This window comes from Penicillium vulpinum (genome assembly GCF_028829585.1).
Source record: "Penicillium vulpinum strain IBT 29486 chromosome Unknown utg000004l_segment0_segment0, whole genome shotgun sequence".
Taxonomy (NCBI): domain Eukaryota; kingdom Fungi; phylum Ascomycota; class Eurotiomycetes; order Eurotiales; family Aspergillaceae; genus Penicillium; species Penicillium vulpinum.
The window spans coordinates 7,531,290-7,557,128 of NW_026643244.1; the positions used below are offsets into that span (position 1 = coordinate 7,531,290).

At 46.1% G+C, this 25,839-nt stretch overlaps 10 protein-coding genes across 10 annotated transcripts; 8 read left to right on the forward strand and 2 right to left on the reverse strand.

The window, feature by feature from the left end:
* Nucleotides 1-523: 523 nt before the first annotated feature.
* On the forward strand, nucleotides 524-2,273 carry N7479_011375 (putative extracellular exo-polygalacturonase; the record flags this gene model as incomplete). The annotated part of the gene is made up of 8 exons (XM_057259066.1): nucleotides 524-833; nucleotides 895-1,261; nucleotides 1,318-1,376; nucleotides 1,433-1,593; nucleotides 1,646-1,834; nucleotides 1,934-2,035; nucleotides 2,089-2,163; nucleotides 2,232-2,273. The coding sequence occupies 8 exons, from the start codon at nucleotides 524-526 to the stop codon at nucleotides 2,271-2,273; spliced, it is 1,305 nt and encodes a 434-aa protein (XP_057106524.1).
* A 362-nt stretch (nucleotides 2,274-2,635) lies between these two features.
* Nucleotides 2,636-3,541, forward strand: N7479_011376 (SDR family oxidoreductase; the record flags this gene model as incomplete). The annotated part of the gene is made up of 1 exon (XM_057259067.1): nucleotides 2,636-3,541. One exon carries the CDS (start codon nucleotides 2,636-2,638, stop codon nucleotides 3,539-3,541), a length of 906 nt encoding a protein of 301 aa, XP_057106525.1.
* Nucleotides 3,542-4,225: 684 nt separating this feature from the next.
* N7479_011377 (uncharacterized protein) lies at nucleotides 4,226-5,284 on the forward strand (the record flags this gene model as incomplete). Its single annotated transcript, XM_057259068.1, has 4 exons — nucleotides 4,226-4,387; nucleotides 4,440-4,460; nucleotides 4,537-4,683; nucleotides 4,778-5,284. The coding sequence occupies 4 exons, from the start codon at nucleotides 4,226-4,228 to the stop codon at nucleotides 5,282-5,284; spliced, it is 837 nt and encodes a 278-aa protein (XP_057106526.1).
* A 720-nt stretch (nucleotides 5,285-6,004) lies between these two features.
* On the forward strand, nucleotides 6,005-7,558 carry N7479_011378 (uncharacterized protein; the record flags this gene model as incomplete). The annotated part of the gene is made up of 2 exons (XM_057259069.1): nucleotides 6,005-6,226; nucleotides 6,290-7,558. 2 exons carry the CDS (start codon nucleotides 6,005-6,007, stop codon nucleotides 7,556-7,558), a joined length of 1,491 nt encoding a protein of 496 aa, XP_057106527.1.
* Nucleotides 7,559-8,335: 777 nt separating this feature from the next.
* Nucleotides 8,336-9,152, forward strand: pyr4 (meroterpenoid cyclase pyr4; the record flags this gene model as incomplete). The annotated part of the gene is made up of 2 exons (XM_057259070.1): nucleotides 8,336-8,856; nucleotides 8,909-9,152. 2 exons carry the CDS (start codon nucleotides 8,336-8,338, stop codon nucleotides 9,150-9,152), a joined length of 765 nt encoding a protein of 254 aa, XP_057106528.1.
* A 586-nt stretch (nucleotides 9,153-9,738) lies between these two features.
* Nucleotides 9,739-11,366, forward strand: N7479_011380 (FAD-dependent monooxygenase spyC; the record flags this gene model as incomplete). Its single annotated transcript, XM_057259071.1, has 4 exons — nucleotides 9,739-10,043; nucleotides 10,109-10,380; nucleotides 10,452-10,822; nucleotides 10,887-11,366. 4 exons carry the CDS (start codon nucleotides 9,739-9,741, stop codon nucleotides 11,364-11,366), a joined length of 1,428 nt encoding a protein of 475 aa, XP_057106529.1.
* Nucleotides 11,367-12,025: 659 nt separating this feature from the next.
* N7479_011381 (4-hydroxybenzoate octaprenyltransferase) lies at nucleotides 12,026-12,976 on the forward strand (the record flags this gene model as incomplete). The annotated part of the gene is made up of 1 exon (XM_057259072.1): nucleotides 12,026-12,976. The coding sequence occupies one exon, from the start codon at nucleotides 12,026-12,028 to the stop codon at nucleotides 12,974-12,976; it is 951 nt and encodes a 316-aa protein (XP_057106530.1).
* A 264-nt stretch (nucleotides 12,977-13,240) lies between these two features.
* N7479_011382 (SDR family NAD(P)-dependent oxidoreductase) lies at nucleotides 13,241-14,193 on the reverse strand (the record flags this gene model as incomplete). Its single annotated transcript, XM_057259073.1, has 4 exons — nucleotides 13,241-13,464; nucleotides 13,525-13,611; nucleotides 13,674-14,112; nucleotides 14,173-14,193. The coding sequence occupies 4 exons, from the start codon at nucleotides 14,191-14,193 to the stop codon at nucleotides 13,241-13,243; spliced, it is 771 nt and encodes a 256-aa protein (XP_057106531.1).
* A 795-nt stretch (nucleotides 14,194-14,988) lies between these two features.
* Nucleotides 14,989-16,277, forward strand: N7479_011383 (aldehyde reductase II; the record flags this gene model as incomplete). Its single annotated transcript, XM_057259074.1, has 5 exons — nucleotides 14,989-15,258; nucleotides 15,322-15,505; nucleotides 15,586-15,740; nucleotides 15,821-15,920; nucleotides 15,976-16,277. The coding sequence occupies 5 exons, from the start codon at nucleotides 14,989-14,991 to the stop codon at nucleotides 16,275-16,277; spliced, it is 1,011 nt and encodes a 336-aa protein (XP_057106532.1).
* A 422-nt stretch (nucleotides 16,278-16,699) lies between these two features.
* On the reverse strand, nucleotides 16,700-24,602 carry N7479_011384 (CAZyme family CE10; the record flags this gene model as incomplete). The annotated part of the gene is made up of 6 exons (XM_057259075.1): nucleotides 16,700-17,628; nucleotides 17,698-21,424; nucleotides 21,509-22,254; nucleotides 22,315-22,690; nucleotides 22,786-23,889; nucleotides 24,006-24,602. The coding sequence occupies 6 exons, from the start codon at nucleotides 24,600-24,602 to the stop codon at nucleotides 16,700-16,702; spliced, it is 7,479 nt and encodes a 2,492-aa protein (XP_057106533.1).
* Nucleotides 24,603-25,839: the final 1,237 nt, after the last annotated feature.

Below are 25,839 nucleotides of genomic sequence, written 5' to 3' on the forward strand. Positions count from 1 at the left end.
GCTTGTCTCGTAATTCCAAGGATCCTCTATCTGGTAGTTTGCTATTCGGAAAACCATGGAGCCGACAATATCTAGCTTCATTCCTTTGAAATTGATATGGAGATTCTGCCAATTTATCCGGGATTTTCCCCCCAATCGGGAAAATCGCGCCAAATATTCCTCCTATCAGACTTGCTTGGGGACCATACCCATATTGCAGAGAGTTAATTCATCTCCGACCCAATATTCCACGAGACGGAAGCTCACCATACACGCGATGAGCTTCCCCCAGTTTCTCCACACATCGCGGAGTGGCTAGCTTGTTTCCCCGGAGCATCGAATGAACACGGGGTTGCCCCACCGCATGACGGCAAAGTGCGGTGGTTAGCGTTGAACCCAGACGAGCTAGATCAGGGTAACCGAGGAAATGCAGTATCAATGGCGAGACTATATAAGCTACCCCGGAAGTACTCGAGAAGTGTCTTCAGCAGAGAAAATTCCATATCCAACCCAAGCCAAACTCTAGATTCTCTTGACACCGACGATGAAGGTTTCAAATACTTTGGCCCAGGTCTTTGGACTTTGGATGTCAATCAGCGCTGTAGTTGAAGCTAAGGGACACTCTCGAAACGATGCGTGTCACCCGCACCATCCATTCAAGCCCCTTCCGGATAGCCATCCCAGGACTCGCACCTGCCATGTAGCTAACCGTGGCCGTGGACGCGACGATTCAGACAATGTTCTGAAGGCAGTGAGGAAATGCAACAACGGAGGAAAGGTCGTCTTCGATGCCGGCAAGACCTATACGATTGCAAAGGCAATTGACATGTCTGCCCTGAAGCACGTGGATCTCGGTACGTGATGCCCGTTGAAGTTCGATATGAAACGAGTGAGTGCTTACGCAAGCCACGATAGTGATCAACGGCCATGTCCTATTCAGTGATGACACGGATTATTGGCAAAAGAATGCTTTCAGCCATGTCTACCAAAACGCCACAACATTCTTCCAGATCGGTGGTGAGGATGTCAATGTCTATGGTACTGGAACCCTGGATGGTAACGGCCAGGTCTGGTATGACTTGTATGCCGAGGATCCCCTCATCCTGCGTCCGATTCTGGTGGGTATCATTGGGCTAAATGGAGGTACCATTGGACCTCTCAAGCTTCGTTATTCGCCTCAGTGGTATCACTTCGTGGCAAACTCATCCAATCTCATTTTCGACGGAATTGATATCAGTGGATTCAGCACTAGTGAGCATGAGGCTAAGAACACCGACGGATGGTACGTCTACTTGCATTAAACAAGGAATTAACATCAGTGACTAATACACCTAATAGGGACCTCTACCGTTCGACAAATATTGTCATCCAGAACTCTGTCATCAACAATGGAGATGGTACGGTTCCCTTTGAAAAGAAACTTGACCCGATCTGCTTTACTAACATGCCAAAGATTGCGTCTCATTCAAGCCCAATGTTACCGACATGCTGGTCCAAAACCTTCACTGCAACGGCTCCCACGGTATCTCCGTTGGCTCTCTGGGCCAGTACAAGGGCGAGGTTGATATTGTGGAGAATGTGCTCGTGTCTAATATCTCTATGTTCAATGCATCGGTAAGTTTAGTACCGCCAGCGAGAGGATTTCGTTTCTAACAATCTCATGAAGGATGGTGCCCGTATCAAAGTGTGGCCTGGATCTCCCGCTGCGCTCTCTACCGATCTCCAGGGCGGTGGCGGCTTGGGCCGGGTGAAGAACATTACCTACGACGGCATGATCATTGACAATGTCGACTATGCCATCGAAGTGACCCAGTGCTATGGCCAGAAGAATTTGACTCTCTGCAACGAGTACCCGGTACGTGTTCATTAATCTCTTCTTGTCCTTGTTTTCCAACTTGATAGACTCACTATCGCTTGTTTCTGGTTACCAAAAACTAACACATCGAACTTACAGAGCAAGCTTGTCATCGAAGATGTTTACTTCAAGAATATCAAAGGTGTCACCTCTGGTAAGCGTGATCCTTTGGTGGCAATGATTGTCTGCTCAAGTCCCGATGTAAGTGCTCGAATACCACATGTTATATATAATCCATCATCTGACTTGTACAGGTTTGCAAAAATATCAACGCCGAGAACATTGACGTTATTAGCCCCAAGGGGAAGGATCAGGTCTCTTGCACAAATGTGGGTTTATCTTGAAGATTGATGCTACGCTGATAACATGTTTACTGACTTATATCCTCTATCTCTAGGTCGACGACAATTTGCTGGATGTGAACTGTGTTCCTAGCTAGTGCAGTTAGCCCAGCTCAGCAACTCTATTCATAGTCTTGTTTATAGTCCTGTTTGTAGATAAATCCTGAGATCCCATATAAATGGCCATTTGCCCCTCAGGCACCACGTGGATGCGATCTGCAGGCATCAGCCATAATTAGTCATTCTCAACCGCTCAAGGTTGTAAGGTACGTGTACCTATACTTCACATGTTTCGTATAAATTGCCGGGCAAATTTTACCCCGCAATTTGCTCGAAGTCCAATACTTGCGACTTCAAATGTGAGTTGCACCGAAGAGATTACAGAAAAGCTTGATATACCACGATATCAACTTACCAACTCCAAACCTCCACTTCTATTATACACAATCATTCATCGGATATGACGCCCGAAGAGTTGAAATACCTCGGCGTGACTAATGGGATGGAATACTCCGCGTTCGTTTCAAGTCGCCATGACACCTACCCGTACATCACACCAACAGGAGCCGAACTCGCAGGCAAATCCATCTTTATAACAGGGGCTTCAAGAGGAATTGGTCGAGCAACAGCCATACGCTGCGTGAAAGCTGGAATCTCGAAGATTGCAATTGCAGCCCGCTCATCGCTTGATGAAGTCGTGAAAGAGCTTAAAGCAGAAGCTGCAAGCTCCGCCCTCCCAGAGCCACAGATTCTTGCATTAGAGGTTGATGTCGCATCAAAGGAGTCAGTGGAAGCTGCCGCAAGGGCAGTAAATGACTCGTTCGAAGGAAAATTGGATGTTCTTGTGAACAATGCCGGATATTTACCGGAGATGAAGCGAATCATGGAGTCTGACCCGGACGACTGGATGAGAACATGGGACGTCAACATCAAGGGCCCATATCTATGTTCCCACTATTTACTCCCCATGATATTGAGATCCAACACAAAAACAATCATCAACATGACATCGATTGGAGCTCATTTAATCACGGTTGGCGGGTCTGGGTATCAGAACTCACGGTTTGCTTTGTGCCGCTTTACAGAAAGCCTTGCTCGCGAGCACGAAAATGAAGGTCTAATTGTGCTGGCTCTTCATCCCGGAGCCATCAGGACGGAAATGGCAGACAAACTAACTGGTGTCTTCCCAGATATCTTTGTTGATGTATTGGAGCTTCCAGCGGATACTATTGTATGGCTTGTGAAAGAGCGACGTGAGTGGTTGAATGCGCGGATGGTTGATGGAACATGGGACATGGAGAAGTTGGAGGAAAAAAAGAGTGAGATTGTTGAAAGGGATGTGTTCAAGTTCCGGATTACTATATAGAGTGTTTCAATTCTATGGAGAACGTACTGGATCTGGAAATATGATGTTTGATAGTGACGGAAACTTGTCGGTGCGTACACGGTAAATTGTATCTTTATGAGACTTTCCAGGCTTTACATTCACATTCACTCGGATTGTGTACAATGCAGCTAAAAAAGAGTCACATCTCCCCAAGGATGCATTTGATGTCGGTTTATAATAGCCTAGCCTGCCTGCTTCATACCGAAGCAGAGATAGACGACACTTTCCTCCAATAGTATTCTCACATTGATAGTTGCTATTATTGAACAACTACTGCCAGTTGTCTATTCCATAGATCGCACTTATTACATCCCGTGTGTGCATGGCCGTGCATGTATATATGCACATGATACATGCTAGCTTCCCCTCGATTACGACGACATTGTTTTTGAAATGTTTCCTTCCTTTTTCTGTGTAGGACTTTCTACACCGTAGTTCCCAAACTAAATTCTGTGCGTATTATTCGGGCTGCATTGATTCCGGGGCCGCCGAAGCCATGTATTATTTAATCTCCTAATGGCACGCCCCAACGATATGCTGGGTTGAATAAATTTCCTACCCCCACTAAGATCTCTTGCTACACATCTGAATAATAGCAGAATACATTTCTCATCTTCAAAATCCAATATTATCCTCTCGGTATTCCTCAGATCAACATCAATCATGCATCCAGATTCTCAACTAGAGAGCGCTGTCAAAGATGGCTTTGACCCAAAGAGCCTCTACAGTACAGAGTTGACGAAGGTCAATGAGCCAGCGAGAACAATTCTCGAGCAGTACAGCAAGATTCCAGCAGAAAACATCTTGCAACATGTGAAAGATTTGGTCCGTGGCTGAACCCCAAACGTGAACGCCAACGTTTGCTAACACTCAGTAGAAAGATCGTGCTTTTGCAGTTGTGAGTTATACTTTAAGTGTATATTTCTTGACATCTAAGGATAGTTGGCTGACAATAAACGTTGCTTATGTGTTAGTTCCCTTATGCCTGTATTGGACAAGCCTCATTCCTCGAGCTGAGCATCGCATCGTCACCATGCTATCCCGAGATGCTTGAGCGTGTTAAGAAGGGAGACAGGCTACTTGACCTGGGATGTGCATTCGGACAGGAACTACGACAATTGGTGAGTTCTGTCGAGCAAATGAGTGACATCCGATGACTGCATCTTCTCCGTCTTGAGTAGAGCCAGCTAATCAGAAGAAATGCGGAAATTTCAGATCTACGATGGCGCCCCATCGCAAAACTTGTATGGATCGGATCTCCGCCCAGAGTTCCTTGAGCTTGGTCTTGACTTGTTCATGGATCGCTCAACCATCAAAGCCCATTTTATTGATGCGGACGTCCTTGACGATAATTCCGCTCTCGTTACTCAGCTAACGGGCGAGCTAAACATAGTTTACATCTCGCTTTTCCTCCATGTGTTTGACTTCGAGACACAGATTAAGGTGGCTAAGAGGCTGTTTGATTTGCTTGCCCCGAAGGCCGGATCGCTCGTCGTGTGTCGAGTTGTGGCGTGTCGGGATCAAGCGATAGGGAATGCCACCAACGCCCGCCTGCCATACTATTACCATGATCTGGCTAGTTGGAATCGGCTGTGGGAGTGTGTGCAGGAGGAGACGGGTCTGAAGTTGAAGGTTGACAACTGGGAACAGGACGATGCTTTGGCGAAGAAGCATCCTCTAGAAGGCATTTATATGCTGGGTTCCTCGATTCGTCGGGAGTAGAGACCGAGTGACTCGGAGATATTTGTTCGGAGAATTTGAGTATTTTCTGTCTTTCCACTGCTTGCTCAATCATTCCACACGTACAAACCCTTCTAGACTCATGCGACAGGCGATGGCTTTCATCGCGTGCATCTGTAGTATATTACAGTGAAATATACGCAAAGTAGCGTATTTGCAAGTGTATGTATGTATTTTATATGTTGTATGTAATTTTCAATTGACAACGAAAGTTTGAATCTCCTCATAATGGAACCCCACCTGGTGGCTGGCTGGATTGCTGCATTATGTATCTAGGGATGGCGATCTGAACGCTACTATGTAGACTATGATTTAAGTGGCCAGAACTAGCTTGAGATAAGCATCAATACATCATATAAGTTAGTAATTGTCATTATATAACTACACACATAGTACTCCGTACTCTATACTACATAGTATGTAGTACACCTTTTAAGGTACTATTTGATCAGCCTAGCTCTAATACATGTATTCGTACCTTGTATAATTGAAAAAGACGCTAGATTTACATGAAGGTATTACATACTATAAAAGTACATACTTATGTATGATACAGATCTAAAAAAAAAACAAAGCCCTATGTACAAGTGCAGTACTACATGTTATGTATGTAGTTAAGTAGGCAACATTGGCTCAAGCAACCGCTTGGACTTCCAGTTCTCTCTACTGAAACAATCTCTCCTAACTAACATCGATTCAATCATGGGGTTCTTTTCTAGCACACAACCACAACCTACCACCGTGTCGAGTGACGAGGTCATACCTCTCCATTTCTGGAATACTGCTTTATGTATGACCGGCACGGTGCTAGATGTCTCGCTTAAATTTGATGATGTGTTGGATATCTCAAAACTTCGCGGCGCGCTCGAGCAACTACTCGAGATGGAAGATTGGAGACAGTTGGGGGCTCGATTGCGCATGAACGTGGGTAGTTTGAGATTGATTTCCAATTTACATGGTTGATGCTGACCCAGAATGATCTGACAGAAGAATGGGAAATTTGAATATCATATTCCAGCACGCTTCGATGCCTCGAGGCCGGCATTCACCATGACCAATGCTCAGCATAGGACAAGCATTACCGACCACCCACTTGGCACCAGAATACCGCATGCAACCGAAATGCCCGCCATCTTTCCATCCCCCGATGAATTAAGTCCTCTACTACGCAGCGTAGATGCTCCAAAATCCATCAATGATTGGATCTATTCGGACCTGCCTCAATTGTCTATACACATCATCACTTTCAGCGACGCCACAATAATTACCGTGACATGGCTACACACACTGGCTGATGTTATGGGAATGACAATAATCTTGAACGCGTGGACTACTCTACTTCAAGGGAACCGAGAGGCGATCCCCAAGATACAAGGTTTCAGATCAGACCCGCTCACGCAACTCGGTCAACGCACCCCGGCGGAAAAGTACATGCACTTCAACCGTGTGTTTGGTCGGAAAGAGTTTTTGTGGTTTATCGGGTTGAATATTCTTGACAGACTGTGGTACCGCGAGGAGCAGCGGCGTACAATTTGTATTCCCGCCGCATGTTTGCGGAATCTCCGCCAGCAAGCGTCTAGTGAGCTCTCTGCTTCCTCGCAGAATCAAAAAGAGCCAGCGCCTTTCGTGAGTGAAAGTGATGTGTTGTTAGGCTGGTGGGTGCGCAGTCTGTATGGCGCGCTGGGGCTTAGATCAGACCAAACTATTCTGGTAAACAATGCGCTAAACCTGCGAACCTCTTTGCATGAATCCTTCATGTCAAACAATACTACATATATGGGGAATGCACTGTGCATGTCACCGACCTTTCTACAGGGCGGTCAAATTGCCAACGAACCGTTAGGTCAGATTGCTCTGCGGATTCGACAATCATTAGCGGAACAGCGAACCCCAGAACAGGTAGAAGCCATGACAGCACTGCAAATGCAGACGATGGAAAAGACCGGCTATCTAGCCTTGGTGGGTGATCCTCGGATGACGCTGTTGTCTTGCTCCAACTGGCATAAAGCCCGTCTCTTTGACATGGACTTCTCATCGGCCGTATTACAAAGCTCGAATCAGTCAAGGTCGCAAACCCCTCGGAAGATAGGAAAACCATCCTATGTGAATGGAGTTCAGCACTCGGTAAATTCATTCCGTAACGTTCTTTCGGTAATAGGAAAGGATGCTGGTGGGAATTGGTGGTTGACCGGTGTTCTGCGAACAGATGCATGGGCGCATGTTGAAGAACAATTACATAAATTGGGTTCGAGTTAGTTAACTAGTTAGTTAGTTGGGTCTTGTTCCAGGTGTCATAATCACTAAGCTACATGTGTACATATTCATGCAAATTTTCTCTATATTCGTTTTGTACTCCGTAGTTTAATCCTATTCGATCGACGTCTAGATCATTGTATTTTCTTGTAATGAGTGTCTTCGGAGCTGTTCAAAAAGAAATATGAAAACAAAATTAAACTACATATATATATATATATATATATATATACATATACTCAGTATATAGGGCGAATCATACATGTACATAACATAAATACATACGGAGTACTCCGTATACCGAGCATAAATATTACATACTACTAGTACATATATATGTAGTACTCACTAACAAAATTCTATATCATAATGTGCTAGTGAAAGTTTGACAAAAATCGGGAGATCGCCCGGTACATATGCAGGCTGGTTTGTGTGACGATATCATTGTTGTTGTATGGGATGTATTTGAGATGTGATAGTACATATGTATATGATCTTCAAGGATTATGATGAAATATGTACTCCGTACGGAGTACGTAGTATTTTTGATACTCTAATATCCCACTCTACTTGATTTGTATGGAGTGTAGAGTACGTATCTTAGAACAATTGTACATGCATCCTTGCATTGATATGCATATTCGGGATTTCACGGCTAGCTGAATGTTGCGACTTCTGAAAGTAAAACCGTGCCCTATACTTGAGGACACGCTCATTCTCATTTTCATGATCCTGTTGATACACTTAATCCTTTGAAATATTTTATACAAACTACCAGCAATGGAGGAATCAAGCTTGCTTTCAGCCGTATTGGAACACAAAAATGCCTTGGCATCTGTTGCGGAATTTCTACGAATTCTAGCTGGTATTTGCTGGACTTTGAACTACTTCAGCATGTTGCGCACGTCGCGAAAAGACAAGATCCCCAGTACAGGGATCTTCCCTCTCTGCAATGACATTGGGTGGGAGTTTGTCTACGCCTTTGTCTACCCAACCGCGAGTGCTCACTGGCAAGGAGGAGTCCGAGTATGGTTTGTGGTTCATTGCATCGTCATCACATATATCATCAAATATGCGTACAATGACTGGTACCATTTCCCCCTCGTTCAACGAAACCTCTACCTCGTCTATGGAGCAGTGACTATTGGTTTTGCCTTTGGCCAGTATTCGTTCGCGCGGGAGGTTGGGCCAGACTTGGGATTTTTCTATGGGGGTGTGCTATGTCAAACACTGGCGAGCCTTGGGCCAATTTCTCAGATTCTTTCCCGGAATAGTACCCGCGGGGCTTCCCTGTTGACCTGGTAAGTTCAAACCTAGATCTGACCTTTGTTTTCGTCGCTAATATGACAAAAGGCTGTTCAGAGCGATCGCTACGTTTGGTGGATTCATTAAGTTGACTATCTATTATCTCACTGGCACTGGTGCTGGACCCTGGTTTGAAAGTCCAATGTGCAAGTTCTACATTGGGTTGACCTTGTTTCTTGATTTTACCTATCCGATCTGCTACTATGTCATTCGGCGTCAGGAGTTGGCCAATGCTAAAATGGATGCTCAAATGGAGAAAAAGAACAAGGCCAAGTTGGGCAAAGGAGTATGAAGTGGGGTAGCTGAATGACAAGCTGCGGTGTGATGAGTGCGGTCTATTACTAGGTGATTTAACAATGATAAAAGTTGAGTAGCCTTCAACGGACTTTTCTTTTTTTCCTACTCAGGTGCCATTAGATTTATCCATTATAAAACGCCAAATTCAAGTAGATGCAAGTGTGACACAATACCTTAGGATGTTCAAGAGTCGGGGTATTAAAAGATCTCAGGAACGAGGAGATCTATATTGTATGCACTAAAATCAAAGGTGAAAAAGAGTATCTGTAAGGAGCAAGAGTTATGCAAATCTTGTATGGAGTACTCCGTACTGAAAATAGGGATGAGCCCAAAAAATAGAAAAAGAAAAGAAAAAAAAAAAAAATCGAATTATGGAAAGGCATATTGAAGAGTAAAGGGGTAAAACCGAATGAAACATTGCATTACCTATATGTACATATCTATCAAGTCCATCGGTAATCCCGAAGTCCGGTGATTCATAACTTGGAGATAGCTTCAGGTCAAAATATTTATCTCCGACGTTATTCACTAACATCATTTAATACAGCATTACAAGTGTTTTTCTCTTTCAAACTGCAGATATGGAGGAAGGCATGGAACCTCCAAAGTTCAAAGTCATCATTGTTGGAGGATCTATCGCTGGGTTGACATTAGCCCATTCTTTGTCCCAAGCCAATATCGACCACCTCATCCTCGAAAAAAGATCTGAAATTGCTCCCCAAGAGGGTGCCTTTATTGGGGTCTGGCCCAATGGAGCCCAGATACTCGATCAACTTGGTCTCTACCATAGCCTGGAAGATCTCACTGCACCACTAAGTCAAATGCATCTTTCCTTCCCCGATGGCTTTTCATTTAGCAGTTTTCTGCCAAAGACAGTTCACCAAAGGTTTCTTCCCAGCGTCACCTCTAGAAAAAGAGATTCAATATATATTCTGACCAGTCAACCGTCAGGTTCAAGTATCCCATCGTCTCACTGGATCGGCAAAAGGTTCTTGAGATATTATTTCAGAGCTACCCAGACAAGTCAAAGATCATTACCAACAAGAGAGTATCTGAAGTGCGGTTGTTGGGCGACAGTGCCAGCGTGGTGACAGATGATGGAAGTGTTTTCCAAGGAGATTTGATTGTCGGCGCGGACGGTGTCCACAGTCGCATACGCTCTGAATTGTGGCGATTGGCCGATAAATCACACCCTGGAATGATCACGCCACAAGAAAGGCAAAGTAAGCAGTACCCTCTTCCTGAAACGCTTTTTCTTGAGACTTGAACTAACTATTGCATTTCTTCCCACTAGCTCTTACGATTGAGTACGCATGTGTGTTCGGAATATCGCACCCAATACCCGGACTTCGAAGCGGAGAGCATATAAACCGTTATGGCGATAAATTCTGCGTGATAACCTTCCATGGAAAGGATGGTCGTGTATTTTGGTTCATTATTCAAAAATTGGACCACGTCTACAATTACCCCAATGCTCCTCGGTATTCTCCCAGTGATGCCGCAGACCTCTGTGGGAAGCTTCAGAGCGTCAAAATCTGGCGGGATATCACCGTGGGTGACCTTTGGGAGACCAAGGTAGTAGCGTCGATGACCGCACTCGAGGAAGGACTGTTTGAAACCTGGCACTTGAATCGTATAGTCCTCCTTGGGGATAGCGTACACAAGGTGAGATTCGCTAGTCGTTCTTGATGAGCTGGAGTACAATTATCTAACACTTACTCTACTTTAGATGACACCAAATATTGGCCAAGGCGCAAACACGGCTATTGAAGATGTTGCAGTCCTTGCATCTCTGATAAAGCGGGTAGTTTCTGCAGATGCCTTGCACAAGCCATCGGAGACTTGCATCGAGACAATGCTCCGAGAGTACAAGAATCTGCGATATGAACGTGTGAAAAGTACATACCAACGCTCAAGATTTGGAGCTCGATTCCATACCCGGGACAACTGGCTTAAGGCCATAGTGGGTCGATATGTGTTCCAATACGTCAACGGCCTCGTAGAGAAGCAGACAGCCAAGACTCTGGCTGGGGGTGACAGTATTGATTATCTTCCGCGGCCGGAGCGGCTTCAGACCGGGTGCGAGATACAGCTTCACAAAGGCCAAAAAGATCCTCAGAGGCAGTGGAAACTACTGTGGGTGTCTTCTCTGGCTCTGTGCTTGCTTTTCCCTTGGCTTGGGTCTTATCTACATTCAACCTTCTGGTGAACCACTTGTAGTACGATCCACTGTTGCACATCTTTGTAAAGGAACCTACGCATGAGGGATTTTATACATAAAAACAGTGTGACAGTGGCGGTACAATGAGACTTTCTATATATCGGTGATTATTTGTATTGAATTATGGGGCGTGACCAATACACACATACACATAACTAAATCATAAATTGATCGACAAAGCAAAAGCGCAAGGCAGGCTATCTGAGCACGACTTAAGACACAGAAGGGGGATGTGCATACGCGTTTGGTATACATAAATATGGGAGTAGTTAGTTGAGCTTATGCAGTAGATCCGTGTACATTCGAACCAGCCAACAAAAGCTGAAAATGAATAGAAGTCAGCTCGCCATTTTGGCTATCAGTGGAGACAATGAGTGCCCGAGGAATGGTCTCGACCGAAGGGATACTTTCGTCGTTAGACTTTATGTTTTTTAACTTACGAAGTGACTTGCGTACGATCGAGGGAGCGATGTTTACTAAAAGACATATTTCATAAACATCTCGGACCTCTTCGTCATTTGATATTCGATTCTCGACAAGCTTTCACTGTATAACTCCTATAACTACGCCACATCATTCATTCTACACACTGGTCCGGTGTGTTCTTGAATCCTCCATCGGCAAAATTTTATATTTTATACGCCATGATGACACAAGGAAATGAAAAAGCAGAAGCTCCGCCACAGGGCAAAATTCTCGACTCGCTTCCCACTGGAATAGCGCCCTATGCTGAGCTGATGCGTATTCATCGACTGCTGGGGTTCTACCTCAATACATCACCCTATCTTGTGGGCGTTGCATTTAGCGCCTCCATCTCATCAACCAAGATACCAATCGCTGTTCTCTTGCACCGCACCATGCTTCTATTTATCTGGTCAATTTTTCTTAGAAGTGCTGGGTGTGTTTGGGATGATCTTATTGATATGGACTTGGATAGCCAAATATCCAGAACCAAAAATCGACCCATGCCGCGAGGGGCAGTGTCCCCAACAAATGCTTTCCTTCTCACTGTGGCTCTCTTTGCCTGTGGAGGCAGTGTTTTGATATTCCTTCCATGGGTCTGCACCGTCGACTGCCTCATAATCATATTTTTTGCACTATTATATCCCTTCGGCAAGCGATTCACCGACTACCCTCAGATTACCTTGATGAACATCGGATGGGCTATCCCGATGGCAATGCACAGCCTCGGGTTAGACCCTCTGTCCCAAATGAAGCCAACTATATGCATGTTTCTGTTTATTGGATCGGTGATCGTCATGATCGATGTGATTTACTCGTGCCAGGATACGGAGGAGGACGTGAAGGCTGGCGTGAAAAGCATGGCAGTCCGGTTCAGGGACTCTATTCAAATCCTATCATACTTTCTCCTTTATGCATCCACCGGGTTTCTCGCGATGGCAGGAGTTTTGACTGGACTTGGTTTACCCTTTTTCATCGTGTCCGTTGGTGGTCATTTCTGCGGACTCTCGGTTCTCCTTAGGGCGACTCAGCTAGGGAAGGCGTCTGGAGTTGAATCATACGCCAAGTCCGCCTTTTTCCTTGCGACTCTGTTTTGGCTGTTGGGATTTGTGATTGAATATTTCATGCGTAACTAGGTTGTTTTATCTTTTCTTTTTATCAAGTTACAACATGTCCCCTCAAGCACTCAGTCTATACCTTGAGAATTCCTGTGCCATATATATTTGTCATCTAGCTCAAGAAGCAGCATGAGAATACTAGTTTTCATCTATATTATCAAAAAATAAAATTCCAACTGCACTCCCAGAAGTTGTCCCTTGTAGACTAGTGCCTTGATTCCATTCCAAAGAGTCCAGCACCAATATTTGTTACTGAATTCAAAGTTTGCAATGGATGTTGGGCTAAATCACAGACCAAGCATTGTCGATGGGAATGATTGCTCCATTGATTCTCTTGCTCTGGATGGAGACCAGGAAGAGAGCACAGTTGACGATATCCTCGGTCTCAACACCCAGTCCTTTCTGTCTATCAGCAGAATGTGCCTGGTGAATATGAGACATTGTCGCTAGCGCATCCTGGTCCCAATTGTTTGGATCAGATGCTTGTACTATACCAGTTGGAACTCCTAGTGTAAAGCATAAGCGACCAGAAAAAGAAGTGATACTAAATATACTGGTCTACGTACCACCTGGGCAAACAGCATTGCAACGAATTCCCTCTTGCTTGTACCGCCAAGCAACATTTTTGGTTGCACCCATCAACCCATGTTTACCTAGAAAATAGGTCTGTCAATATGCTGATCTTTGGTCCCATTCATGGTGGTGATATACTCACTGGCTGTGTACGCGATGCCAGATGCAGCACCACTCATGGCTGCCTTACTACCGACATTGACAATACTACCGCTCCTCTGCTCTCGCATGATAGGAATGACCTCACGCATGAGCTTCACAGGGGCTGTCAAATTGACTGCAATGCATCGCTCCCACATGTCGTCCGAGAGGCTATCCACACTGGCATTGTGGTCCATTATACCAGCAATATTGAGGAGACCATCGATACGTCCACCGAACTCTTTGATACATGTCTCTACAACTTGATTTGGAGTTGCCTGATGGGTAAGATCCCCTTGCAGGAACTTGTAATTTGGGTGTTCATTGAGTGATACGGGCGCTGATGAGACATCAACACCCAGAACTTTCGCCCCTTGGCTTAGAGCTGCGGTGGCTGTTGCGAGGCCTATGCCAGACGCGCTGCCCGTGATGATCAAAACCTTGGAAGGTGATTAGTAAAAAAGTTTTTATATTGAGAGCTGTTACTAGCCGAGGCTTACACTGTCTTGAAGGAGTGACATGACGTTGGTATAGTGAGTAATGAGAGCAAAAGGGAAAATAATAAAGTCCAGTTTTATTGGATTTTATTGGGAAGTAAAGGAAAATGCAGCAGATGTTGAAAATAATCTTCTCTGCGTGTGGTGTCTGAATTCACCACCTCCTACCACCTTGGAACCTATTTCCACAATACCTTAAATCGCATTTCAAATGATCACTGTGCCTGTCCTGAGCATCATGCATACGGAGTATTCGTACTCCGTACGGAGTGCTGACATGTAACTAAGAATGTGACCATACGAGGCAAGGGACACGATAGTTGTAGATCCAACACTCCGCAGAGAGTTGTGTTACGTCTTCGTAAGGTGCCTGCTTATCTTGTATGCAAAAAAAAAAAAAACCATCTTCTGCAACATGCAGGCTAGTGGATCTCTTCGTATTGAACTTGAGATCAACAATGAAAAAAGCAAATATGAATTGCGATAGATCAAAGTGACGACAGTACTCAGCTCAGCCCAGCCGCAAAATATGTTGACTGCATGCTTATGCACGTTGAACGGTGGAGCTCTAAATGTACTTCAGGTGATAGATCATCTTTTGACCTACCGGGGCATAATTACTAGTCTCAATACGGAGTACTCAAATAAAAGTCGCACATGCATATTTGATTGCCAGCACCGATCTCACCGCTGTTTTTGATTGGGTGCGGATATTTTGTGGTATACTTGGAGGGGACTTGAGGAATATACTGCGTGCTTCAAGCGGATCCTGATATCTGACAGAGCTTCCTGGGAAAAGACGACAATCTGGGCAACAGAATGACACAGGCTCAGAATTATGTTGTTCCTCCGGGTTCTAAAGTCCTCGTCACTGGAGCGAATGGCTACATTGCCTCACACATCATCAAGGTCCTATTAGATCTTGGTTATCTGGTTCGAGGCACGGTTCGCACGCCAATGCCATGGCTGGCAGAGTATTTTGAGAAACAGTGCGGATCAGGACGTTTCGAGCTTATTATGGTTTCGGACTTTCAGCAGTCCAATGCCTTTGATCAGAGTCTGAAGGGTGTATCGGGAGTCATTCATGTTGTATGTGTCTTTTATACTAGTGGATTTGACAAAAAAATACAAGTTGACCTTTCATATATCTAGGCACAAGGCTTACCCTCTAGTAACGCTACAGAAACTGTGGAAAGTGCGACAGCGTATACTGTGAATGGGGTCGTGAATCTTCTCAAAGCAGCATCCACGGAGCGCACGATTAAGCGGGTTGTTCTCACTTCTTCTATTGTAGCGGCAGGCTATCCTACTGGAAAGGGATTCAAATTGGATGTTGGTAAGGCAATCCCCAATATATGCATCACATCGCATGCAGATGGAAGGGAGGTTAGACCCATGCTGACAAAATATGCATAGATTCATGGGATGGAAGCCTTGAACAAGCATCCAAAGATGGCACTACTGTCCCCATATATCGAGCATGCAAGATCGAAGGAGAGAGACAGGCATGGAAATGGGTCGAGAAGAACCAGCCACACTTTGAGCTCAACTCCGTTCTTCCATGGCTTACAGTGAGTTTTATTGAAGAGAAATAAAACAGGTCATTTTAATATGATATCAACAGTTGGACTAACTGCTACATTTTTCAAAGTTGGGTAAAATCCTCCATCCGAACATCGCTGGTTCGACTATGGGATATGTTTCTGGACTCCTCAAAGGGGATACCACACCGTTCAAATTCCTTCCCCTACGTTAGTACTCTGAATCAGGCTGGTAGATAAAGCATAGACTAACAAATCTTGCTAGCTTGGTTTGTGGACGTGGAAGACACTGCTCGTCTACACACGATAGCTCTGTTCAGTCCTAGTGTGCGCTCCGAGCGACTCTTCGCCGCAGCAACTCCATTAACCTGGAAGAATGTTATTGAGATTCTCAAAAGAATCCAGCCCAATAATGGGCGTCTTCCAGTTGCTCCTGTACAGGAAGAACCGACGCTAGGAGAGGTTGTCCCAGCAGCAAGAGCCGAGAAACTGCTCCGTGATAATTTTGGACAGAGCGGCTGGACACCACTTGAAGTCAGCCTAGAGGGTGGCATCCTAAGGGAGTAACTTTGGAATTATATTGTGCCTTTGCAAATAAGACCGAGACAATGTTTATGGTCTAGATTATTGAAGGAAGATGATATGATGAAAATAAATGCGCACCTAGACCAATGGCCGACCGACGTGGCGAGAACATAATGATATTGTGAGATATACTTTCATAGAGTCTTCACTTTGCTATGATAACTAATTTATATCTTGATTAAAAATTAATACGAACAGATAACTAATGTTAGGAGATTGGCGATATTATCTACGCCAGCGTACCAATGCTTCTGTTTTCAGAGGATACTTCCATGTCTGTCATTCTGGGGGAATAATTAAGCGCTGGAGCTTTACTAATACGAAATACACAAAGTTATTAGGATCCGAAAAGGTTATTCATATATTAATGTGGTAATTATAGCTAGTCAGAAAATCCAGATCGCCTAATAACGAACATGATCCCGCAGAAACTCGTAACCTTCCTGAACAGCTTGAGCAGCTGCTTGGTCTTTCTCAAAACCAGGATAAATGTCAAACAGGTGTATAGCATTTTCCACAATACGGAGTTCGACCTCAATGCCCTTTGTAGCCAGCTCATGGGATGTTCTTTTTGCCTGTTCCACCGGAATGAGATCATCAAGGGTTCCATGAATTATGAAAGTGGGCGTCTTGTAGGTTCCTTTGTGAATCTGCGCCAAAGGGCTGACAGCTTGAATTTCTTCAAGTGTCGGAACTGGCAACTCCTCTCCACAGTCACCACCTTTGTGATCCGACCAGAAGCGGCCTCCATGCAATAACATAGGCAGGCTTTGTCCCTTCCAGTTCATATGCAATGCAATTCGGCTGCGAGGATCCGCTGGTGACATCCAGCCACCAAGGGCCTGTTGGTTGGCCGGAGGATTGTAGGCAGTAATTGGCGTCTCATAAATCCCTTCCCAAAGGTTGTAGCTCATTTCTGGTGAGGCAGCGTCCTTTCCATATGGGAAATTAGGCTGAGACCAGAAAGTGTCTTCGTAGTCAGTAGGGCCATAGAATGCAAGGATAGCGTCAGGCGGAGCGATACCCATCTCCTCAGCAGTCCAAGCCAGTGTCATGGCTAGATGAGCACCAGTAGACCAGCCAACCACCACTGCCTGAGTTCCGTCTGGTTGGATATCAGGACGAGAAAGATTCAAACTGGGGAGGGTATCTCGAGCCCAGCGGAGGGCATCGCATACGTCATGCATTGGGCCTTCGGTCAAGGAAACCTCCGGGCAGAGCCGGTAATCAACACTGACTGGTAAGAATCCTGCATTGAGCAGCATCTTCACTTGCTTCATGCGAATGTCCCGGCGCGATAGCATAATGTGACCTCCACCATGGATAAGAAGAGCTGTTTGTCGAGCGTAAGAAAGAGGTTTGTCATGATCCGAGGAAAGAGGACCGGGAAACATCTACGTACCAATTGGACGGGGTTTTCCAATAGGCTGAAGATCCCGGGGGTAGTAGATATCTGCGGAAAGCTCCACATCACCATTCTTGCCATAAATAACCGTTTCCTCGTTCATAAGAGGCAAGGGGCTTCTGGGGGACGGGGGTAAAATAATGGCCGAGGCCGGCGACGCAGTGATTACCCGAAGCACATTGGATTCCTCGGAGTCATTGTCTGTCCAGTCAATCCATTGGAAACCCGACTGGGAAAGGGTTTGTTTCCACACGTGTTCGGTCGCAAGGGCGTGTTGCCGACCATCCTCGAAGAGCCACCAGCCTTCCAGCAAACCGAAGACAAGATCGAACCAGAACAGGTTGCGTGTGAGCTCAATTAGGCAAAGAAGTCCGTCTGGCCGTAGAAGCCTGTTGATATTTGAACAAGACTGAACAAGATTGCGGGTTGCGTGCACACAGTTGCTAGATAGGACAATATCATATTGACCGAGCATATCTGGGGTAGGAGTCTGTTCAACATTGAGGACTTGGTATTTCATGAAGCTATAATGCTTGAATTTCTTGCGCGCCAGAGTCAGGAGCCCTGAGGAAAGGTCTGTGAATGTGTATTGGAAGCGGAGACCGGGGACAGCAGTGAGCTGACTCAACAAAGCTTTGGTTGTGCCCCCAGTGCCACCGCCAATCTCAAGAATCTTAATTTCTCGTGTGGTATCCAGGCGACCAAGCAGATTGACAAGATATTGGGCGAGGTGGTTAGTTGCAGCCTTGAACATTGGAGCATTTGTGTACACATCTTCCATCAGTCGACGGGCCTCTGCATCTTGGAAGAGGAGAGAGAGTGGGTCGGCTGCTCCGGTCAAGCAGTCGCTAAGTCGCGAGCCAGTAGTCCTAAGAAGGTTGTGCTCAGACGTGTGCTGGGGATAGAGGCGAATAATTTCCTCGTGCAGTACATCAGATCCAATCGTGGGTACAGGAATTGTAGTGCGCACAAAGCCACGGTCAGTGGTCCGGATGAGATTGGAAAATTGCAAGATGGAGTAAAGCTGGTTTCGAACCTGGTCATGCTGTGCAAGCACATGGACTTGTGGGATAACATCCTCAGCCTCAAAGCTGTCCAGGGAGACACCGAGGGACCTGAAAGCCTCTACCACATAAGCTGTGACAAGGGCCATCTGTTTGGGATATACGGATTCACAAAAGCCGTTCCACTGAGTCGATTGACTGTGCGCCATACTTCTCTGTATATCGGCGAAGAGGCCAGGTGCAATGTCAATGAGGCCATGTACTTCCTCATCGGAAATCGGTGTTGACATAGCGTAAGTATTGTTCTCTGAGTCATCTGAATTTGAGGTTTCGATTTGTAATGGTGGATGAACGCCATTTGTGAGAGGAGTTTGGGCATCCGGGAAAATTGACCGCACCAGCGTTTGGATGTCGGGAATTTCAACCAACGAGGAGGTAGCAATGCTGACGTTGAATCTCTTCTTTATCTCCACCAAAACCTCAGTCCGCATCAACGAATCAACCCCAATTTCTTCGAGATGCGAAGATGGCAACAACTCCTCGGAGGCAATTCCTAGTAGATCACAGAGCATCTCTTGGACGACCACAAAATGGCCAGTTTCCGGGGCGGATTGGCGAGAAGACGGAACAACAGATGGTGCATCCTGGAGGGTAGGGTTGGTATGCACTTTGAAATCATCATCAAGAGGAGCCTTTTTGACGTCGGGTTGATTGTTCAACTTTTTGAGAACTCGAGCAAGACCAGCGATGGAGACACTGGTGAATTCCGCAGCAAGAATAGTGACAGCGAGCTTGCCGGTCTCCCGATCTAGGACAAACGTGTCGCAGGTGACTTTGCTCTTAATAGATCGGTCTAGGTTGGAGTATACACCCCATGAACACGAAGAATCGGGATCCCTCGTCATAAAAGCCTCTCCAATCAAGATTTCACCAACGCCGGTGCAGACGAAAACCTCATCTTCCTTCGTCTCCGAAAGACAGTTGACATGAATTCCGGCAACTTGGATGAAATTGTCAACAAGCATTGGATCACATGCGCTATCCTTTGTTCGCGACGAGAGGAGGTTCACGATTCCAGCGGCCTCATGCTCAGTCGCGAAAACTCGTTCAACGCCGCGATAGCAATCAGCATAATTTACAACTCTGCGGAAAGCTTGATATACGGCGAACCCCTTGAGGCCGCTCGACTCTTGGGAATCGGCGATAGAGTCTAATCGAGATAAATCAATCAACCGGTTCATGGTGTGAAGGCGAACGAAAAGAGGTGTGTTTTGGCCGAAGGGATGTAGGCTGATCTCGCCGGTTGCATGCGTGGTAACTGCAGTCTTGCTGGGCTCGCGAGTGAAAAGGGAGAACGACCATGGAGAGTCTCCCACTCGGGTACGAGTTAGACTCAACAGAACATTTCCACTTGGGTTGAGAACGAGCGGAGCCGAAATGGCAAGATTCTGAAGGTGAGGCATGGCTGGTGATGCATCGTTTCCTGGGCGAATCAGTCCTACCGCTCGAATAATCATCTCGAAATAAAGAGACGCAGGGCAAAGGTTTTGATCAAGTACTGCATGGCCTTTTGTACACTCTTGGTAAAGAGGGTCCTTCGTATTAATGGAAAAAATGCACTCGGTCGGCTGTTTTGTGAGTAGCTGTACAAACTCTCTGGGGCCACCTGAAGCAGGCAAGGCTGGCTTATCTTTTGCCAACGGTGCAAAGGCAGTTGGGTCATATTCAATCCAGTGACGTGTTTGGGCGAATTGGTAAGGTGGGAGGTTGATCCAGTTGTAATTTCTGGCCTGGGAATCGTGGAACTGCCAGAACTGTACTTTCACACCCCTAGACCACAGATTGCAAGTAGCCTGTGAAAGACTTTTCTGGGCCTGCGGGCCTCCAAGGTCCAGTGCCTGGTAGACATGCTCCTTTGAGGATACTGTCACTGCGTCGATAACTCGTCGTATCAACGGGATGATGGGAGATGCGGACCCCGCCTCCAGCCAGACAGCAGGTCCTTGTACCCTCTGGGCCACTCGCTTGACGGCTGTCTGGAAGTCAACACGTCCGCGGCTGTGATCCACAATCTTGGCTGGCGTGACAGAAGACCAGTCTCCATCCTGAGAACATGCCTCAAGAGGAATGGACAGTGGCTTGTATTCAAGCTGTTGGGCTACCTCAGTCAGAGAAGGAATGATACTATCCACCAGGCGGGAATGGAAGGCATGTGTGTTCTTCAATCTCTTTGTGCGAAGCAAGGGGGAAGGAGTTTCCGACGACAGTTGCTCAATCATTTGTAGGGATCGCTCATCTCCCGCCAATATAATATTGCGTGGGCCATTAATGCAAGCGACATCCACTGCTGCATCATCCATACGCTGTGTCGCATGATCTAACAAACTCTGCACCTCGGCCTCTGTTCCTTCCACTGAGAGCATAGCTCCACGTTCAGATCCCCACATGGTTTGAATCATCTTGGCTCGCTCAGAGACAAGATAGAGAGCATCTGACAGACTTAATCCGCCACCCACGCAAAGTCCCGTAAGTTGGCCAAAGCTGTGGCCTATCATTCGGTCCACTTCCAGTCCAGAATCTAGCCATGACTTTGCTGATGCATATTGGATTGAGAACAAAATGCAGTGAAGGCTAACGGTATCTTCAATAGGACCAGGTTGGAAAATACTTGGAAACAGGCTCGGAAGGCCACGAGTTTGACAAACCTTCTCACATTCCATCTAAACCAGAGCAGGTGAATTGTTAGCAAGCAACGAAGGCAGAAATATGAAATATGGGAAAGACGAAATATTTATGATGCTCACCAGATAATATTGAAGCAATTCACAGCGATTAAAAAGGTCTTCGGAAAGCGTTGCTTCGTTCCCATTCTGTCCGCCGAAGCACAGGATGACGGGCAGACGAGGAGCCAGTTGTTTCTTGAGTGTGGTGGTCTCACATGATATTGACTCTAGCTTTGCAAGAAGCTCATTGGGTTGATCTGCAGGAATGGTAAATGTCGAAATGTAATCCATTACTCTGCTCTGCTTGATTGCTAAGTTATAAGCCATGTCTTGACAACTGCTCAGCTGTGCATTCCGGACACTTGAAAGTAGGACTTTGCAGTATGACCTGAGTGATTCAGCAGATGTTGCTGCCAAGAAAACGGGCACTTCGCTGGGAGGAAGTAATGTGTTCGAGCTTTCAGATCTCGCTTTGTATTGCTTCACAACAAGAGCTGCATTGCTTCCTGCAGCGCCATAATTGGTGACCATCGCCACAGCATTCAAAGTAGCAGCAGAGGGCCAGTGGATAGACTTGGTTGGAATCGCAATTGCTGCATCGTCCAGTGCAGGAATCTTGGGGTTCAATTGAACGAAATTGGCCTGCTTGGGTATCTGGTGTTTTTGCATCATCAAAACAGTCTTGAGTAGACCAGCTACCCCTGATGCTGTTTCGGTGTGGCCAATGTTATCTTTGATAGATCCGACATGAATCTTTTCACTGCGGAAAGGTCCTCCAAATGCTTTGCGGATGCTGTCAAACTCAATTGGATCACCCACTTGGGTGCCTTATTTTCATTTTTTATTAGTGGCAGTTATTTCAAGTCATTCGTGGGGACTTCACAAACCTGTGCCATGTGCCTCAACATAAGTAACATGTTCTGGAGGAGTCCCAGATGCCATGAGGGCCTTCTCATATAGAGACCTCTGGGAGTCCGAGTCTGGGACAGTGATCGGAGAACGGTTCGATCCCTGATTGACCGCCGACCCGCCAATGACAGCAAGAATGGGATCTCCGTTACGAATTGCGTCTGCTAGGGGTCGTAGAACTACCAGTCCTGCGCCCTCTCCACGACAATAACCATTGGCCGCCGCATCAAATGCCTTCGAAGCACCGGTAGGTGACAAAAAGGATGCTGCCGCTAGATTTTGTGTCACCCTGGGGCTGGTCATGACATTTACACCACCTGCCACAGCAATGGAGCATTCGTTAGTTTGTAAAGCCTGTAGAACGTTCCAATTTGGAGTACCGAGTCAGTCAATTATTCCTCCCGCTGCCTCAGAAGTTTGCAGTTTAGTGAGTGAAGTATAGTCCTTACCTTGCATGCAAGATGAATAGCCACTGCAGCTGAAGAGCATGCGGTGTCAACCACGACTGATGGCCCAGTCCAGCCAAAATAGTGACTTAGACGGCCAGTGCAAAATGCCTGAAGTGTTCCTGTGGCTGAAAAGGCGTTGGCGTTGGTCGATCCAACATTGTCAGTATAGTCATCTGAGCCAACACCAACATAACAACCAATATTGTTCGGCAAATCGGACGTGCGAATACCACAATATCCAGCTGACTCCATGGCCTCATACCCAACCTGAAGAAGGAGTCGTTGCTGGGGGTCCATAGCCTCTGCTTCTCGGGCTGAGATACCAAAGAACCGATGATCAAAAACATCAGGATTTGCCAAGTAATTCCCCCAAAAAGGCCCTTTAGGCTTGCGTAGAAGACTGTCCATCTTGAATCGCTCATTGGGAAGTGCGCTGACGCCGCAAAGTCCCAATTCGAGTATCTCCCACAGTTGCTCTGGAGAATCTGCTTGGGAATATCGGCATCCCATGCCAGTGATTGCAATTGGTGTTGCTATCCCGCCTGGAGCGATCTTAGTGAGATGGGTCTCGCGCCCAGATCCAGTGTTGGAGGATAATTTGTGGATTCCATTTGGCAGCATTCCATGTTCTGTGATGTCCGATGATTTGTTGTTAATGTTATCTAGAACACGGGCTCTGACCGGACGTGGAACAAACTGGCCAGTTCCAATGGCGACAAGACGCAAATCGTGGTCGGTTCCCTCTGCTGTTTGCTCAACTGTGGCTGAAACAGTCATAGCCCATTGGGAAGGGTTCGTCAGGATTGATTCCAAGGCAGTTTTGTGAATGGCACATCTTTTTGCAATCACACGGCCGTCAATGTTGGACCTTAGTGGAAGAACGCAGGGACCACTGCTTGCCAATCGGAACCTTTCGTCTGTCTCACAGAGATCTGTGAGGTGTTCAACAGCTGTGATGTGGCTCGAATGATGAAATCTTCCTCTCAGATCGATGGTTTTCACCGACAATCCATGACCTCCCAGCTCCTTGATCAAATCATCCAATTCATCCTCCGCGACTGTAACTGTGGCTGAGGTTGTATCCGTAAAGCAGGAAATGTAGCCCTATGTATCGCTCTGTCAGTACTCTTTCAGGTCTGCGACCAGCTAAAGTAGCATGGGGGTGTGGTAGTGTGAAGCAGGGTAATATAGGAATATAGATGGGGTAATATATTACACACCGTTGAAGAGCTAGCCAACACTTGATCGAGTTGTTCATTTTCATTCGCGGACTTCCATCTTACAGCAACGGACCGGGCCTGACCATGCAAAAGGCCATTTAGATCGACTGCTGCTCCAATGCAAACAGCCAGTCGGATCATGGTAGATGCGATTTCCTCAAATTCCCTGGAATCATTTGAGCATGCAACTACGGCCGCCGCTAAGAAGCCGACACAGAATCCCTGGGTATCCACGAGTCTGCACCCGCTTTGGGAATTTTCCTTGAATTTCCATGCATCAATTATCTGCCGAATGACAGTGAGGGGCGTCAGGAGCACGTTCGTTGCATTTTCTGGAGCCACTATCACTCCCCGAACACATTCAGCTAGCACAGTAAGTTGTGTCACAGCCGGGATCGAGGACAAAGAGGACCAAGCCTCTGTAATAGTGGACCATAAAGTCGGTAGTTCTTGCAAGACATCCTTGAGGAATCCCAACGATGGATTTTCTTCGATATTGTGGCTTATGTAAAATAAAGTTTCCTCAACCTCGGAAGCCTGGGGGCCGAAGACAAGGCAAACGGGCCGATCCGTGCTGATGTTGGATGGTTCAATCATAATGTTGGAACTTGATATCAAGCAGACACGAGGAGTATACTTGGGGAAAAATAAGAAATACAAAACAGAAGCAGATAACCCCACGGTGAATCCTGATGTTGAACAGGTTTCAGTGTGAAGAGAGGACCTTATCTTCGAGGCACATCGAGATTATAATGAAATCCGAGGGTTTAAAAAAAGAAACAGTGACACGCTCTGGCCAAATGCATGCAAACGCAGTTGATAGATAACCGGGGGCAACACTCTTCTCTCCCTTGCTGTTTGACTTTGAAGCTCAGTACTCTGCGATTCTGCACGCATTATCCACCCAAGCGTGGGATCTTCAACGGATCGGCGCCCTATGGAGAGAAGACAATCCTATTTGTCATTTGAAGAGATACCCAGGCCTCAACTCCTCCGGGGTGGCTGGCTGATGAATCCTACGGAACCCCCGATAAACCCATCGAGGCATAAGACTCGTTATATCACCCAAAAATGAATATTTCGTACTCCGTATGTTTTGTCGTTTTTCTAGTTCTATTGTTTCTAATTGCTTTTTCTGTGGTATCAAGTCTGTTTTCATTTTTAATTCTCCTACTATCCTCCTGGCTGTACGGAGATGGAGTACGGAGTAGTCCGTACCATGTAGGCTTGTTTCCCGCGCTTACCTTTTTTTTTTCTTTTCTTTTTCCTCGACTTCAACGTCCTATTCTAGACAGCCGCAAATAATTCCACGATAGACACGCCGGAATGTTACACCATTGACATATTGCATTTATTAACGCTTATTTATTTTCAAGGTTGGATCGTGGTTCTCACCCGTGTGAGGGAACATTCCGTAAGGGATGATGAATCATAATCCTTGCTTTATCGTGCTATTTATTTTGCGCGGCTCGGGATCAATGCTCCATAGGCTAAAAAGGAGTACTGTTTTTGTCTCATTTTCTAATTACAGCCCAGATAGTCGCCCCAAAACTTACCTAGTCATGTTGATTTGAAATATTGCCATGAGAACTTTAGGAAGTGATTAGCCCAGACAGTGGGCGATGGACCTCTGGATATATATTGCGGTATCTTGGAGCTCTCTCATTGGATACGTCTCTCTCCTTAGAATTGGCCATACACCGAGCTACCAGAATAATCTGAAATAGAAGATAGGAATTTGAGGATACCACCTTTGAGGAATTCACAAGCCATCCTCGTTCAGTTACCTGTCTACTCCGTACAGAGTAAATGTTTAATTGAGACGCAAGGTGTA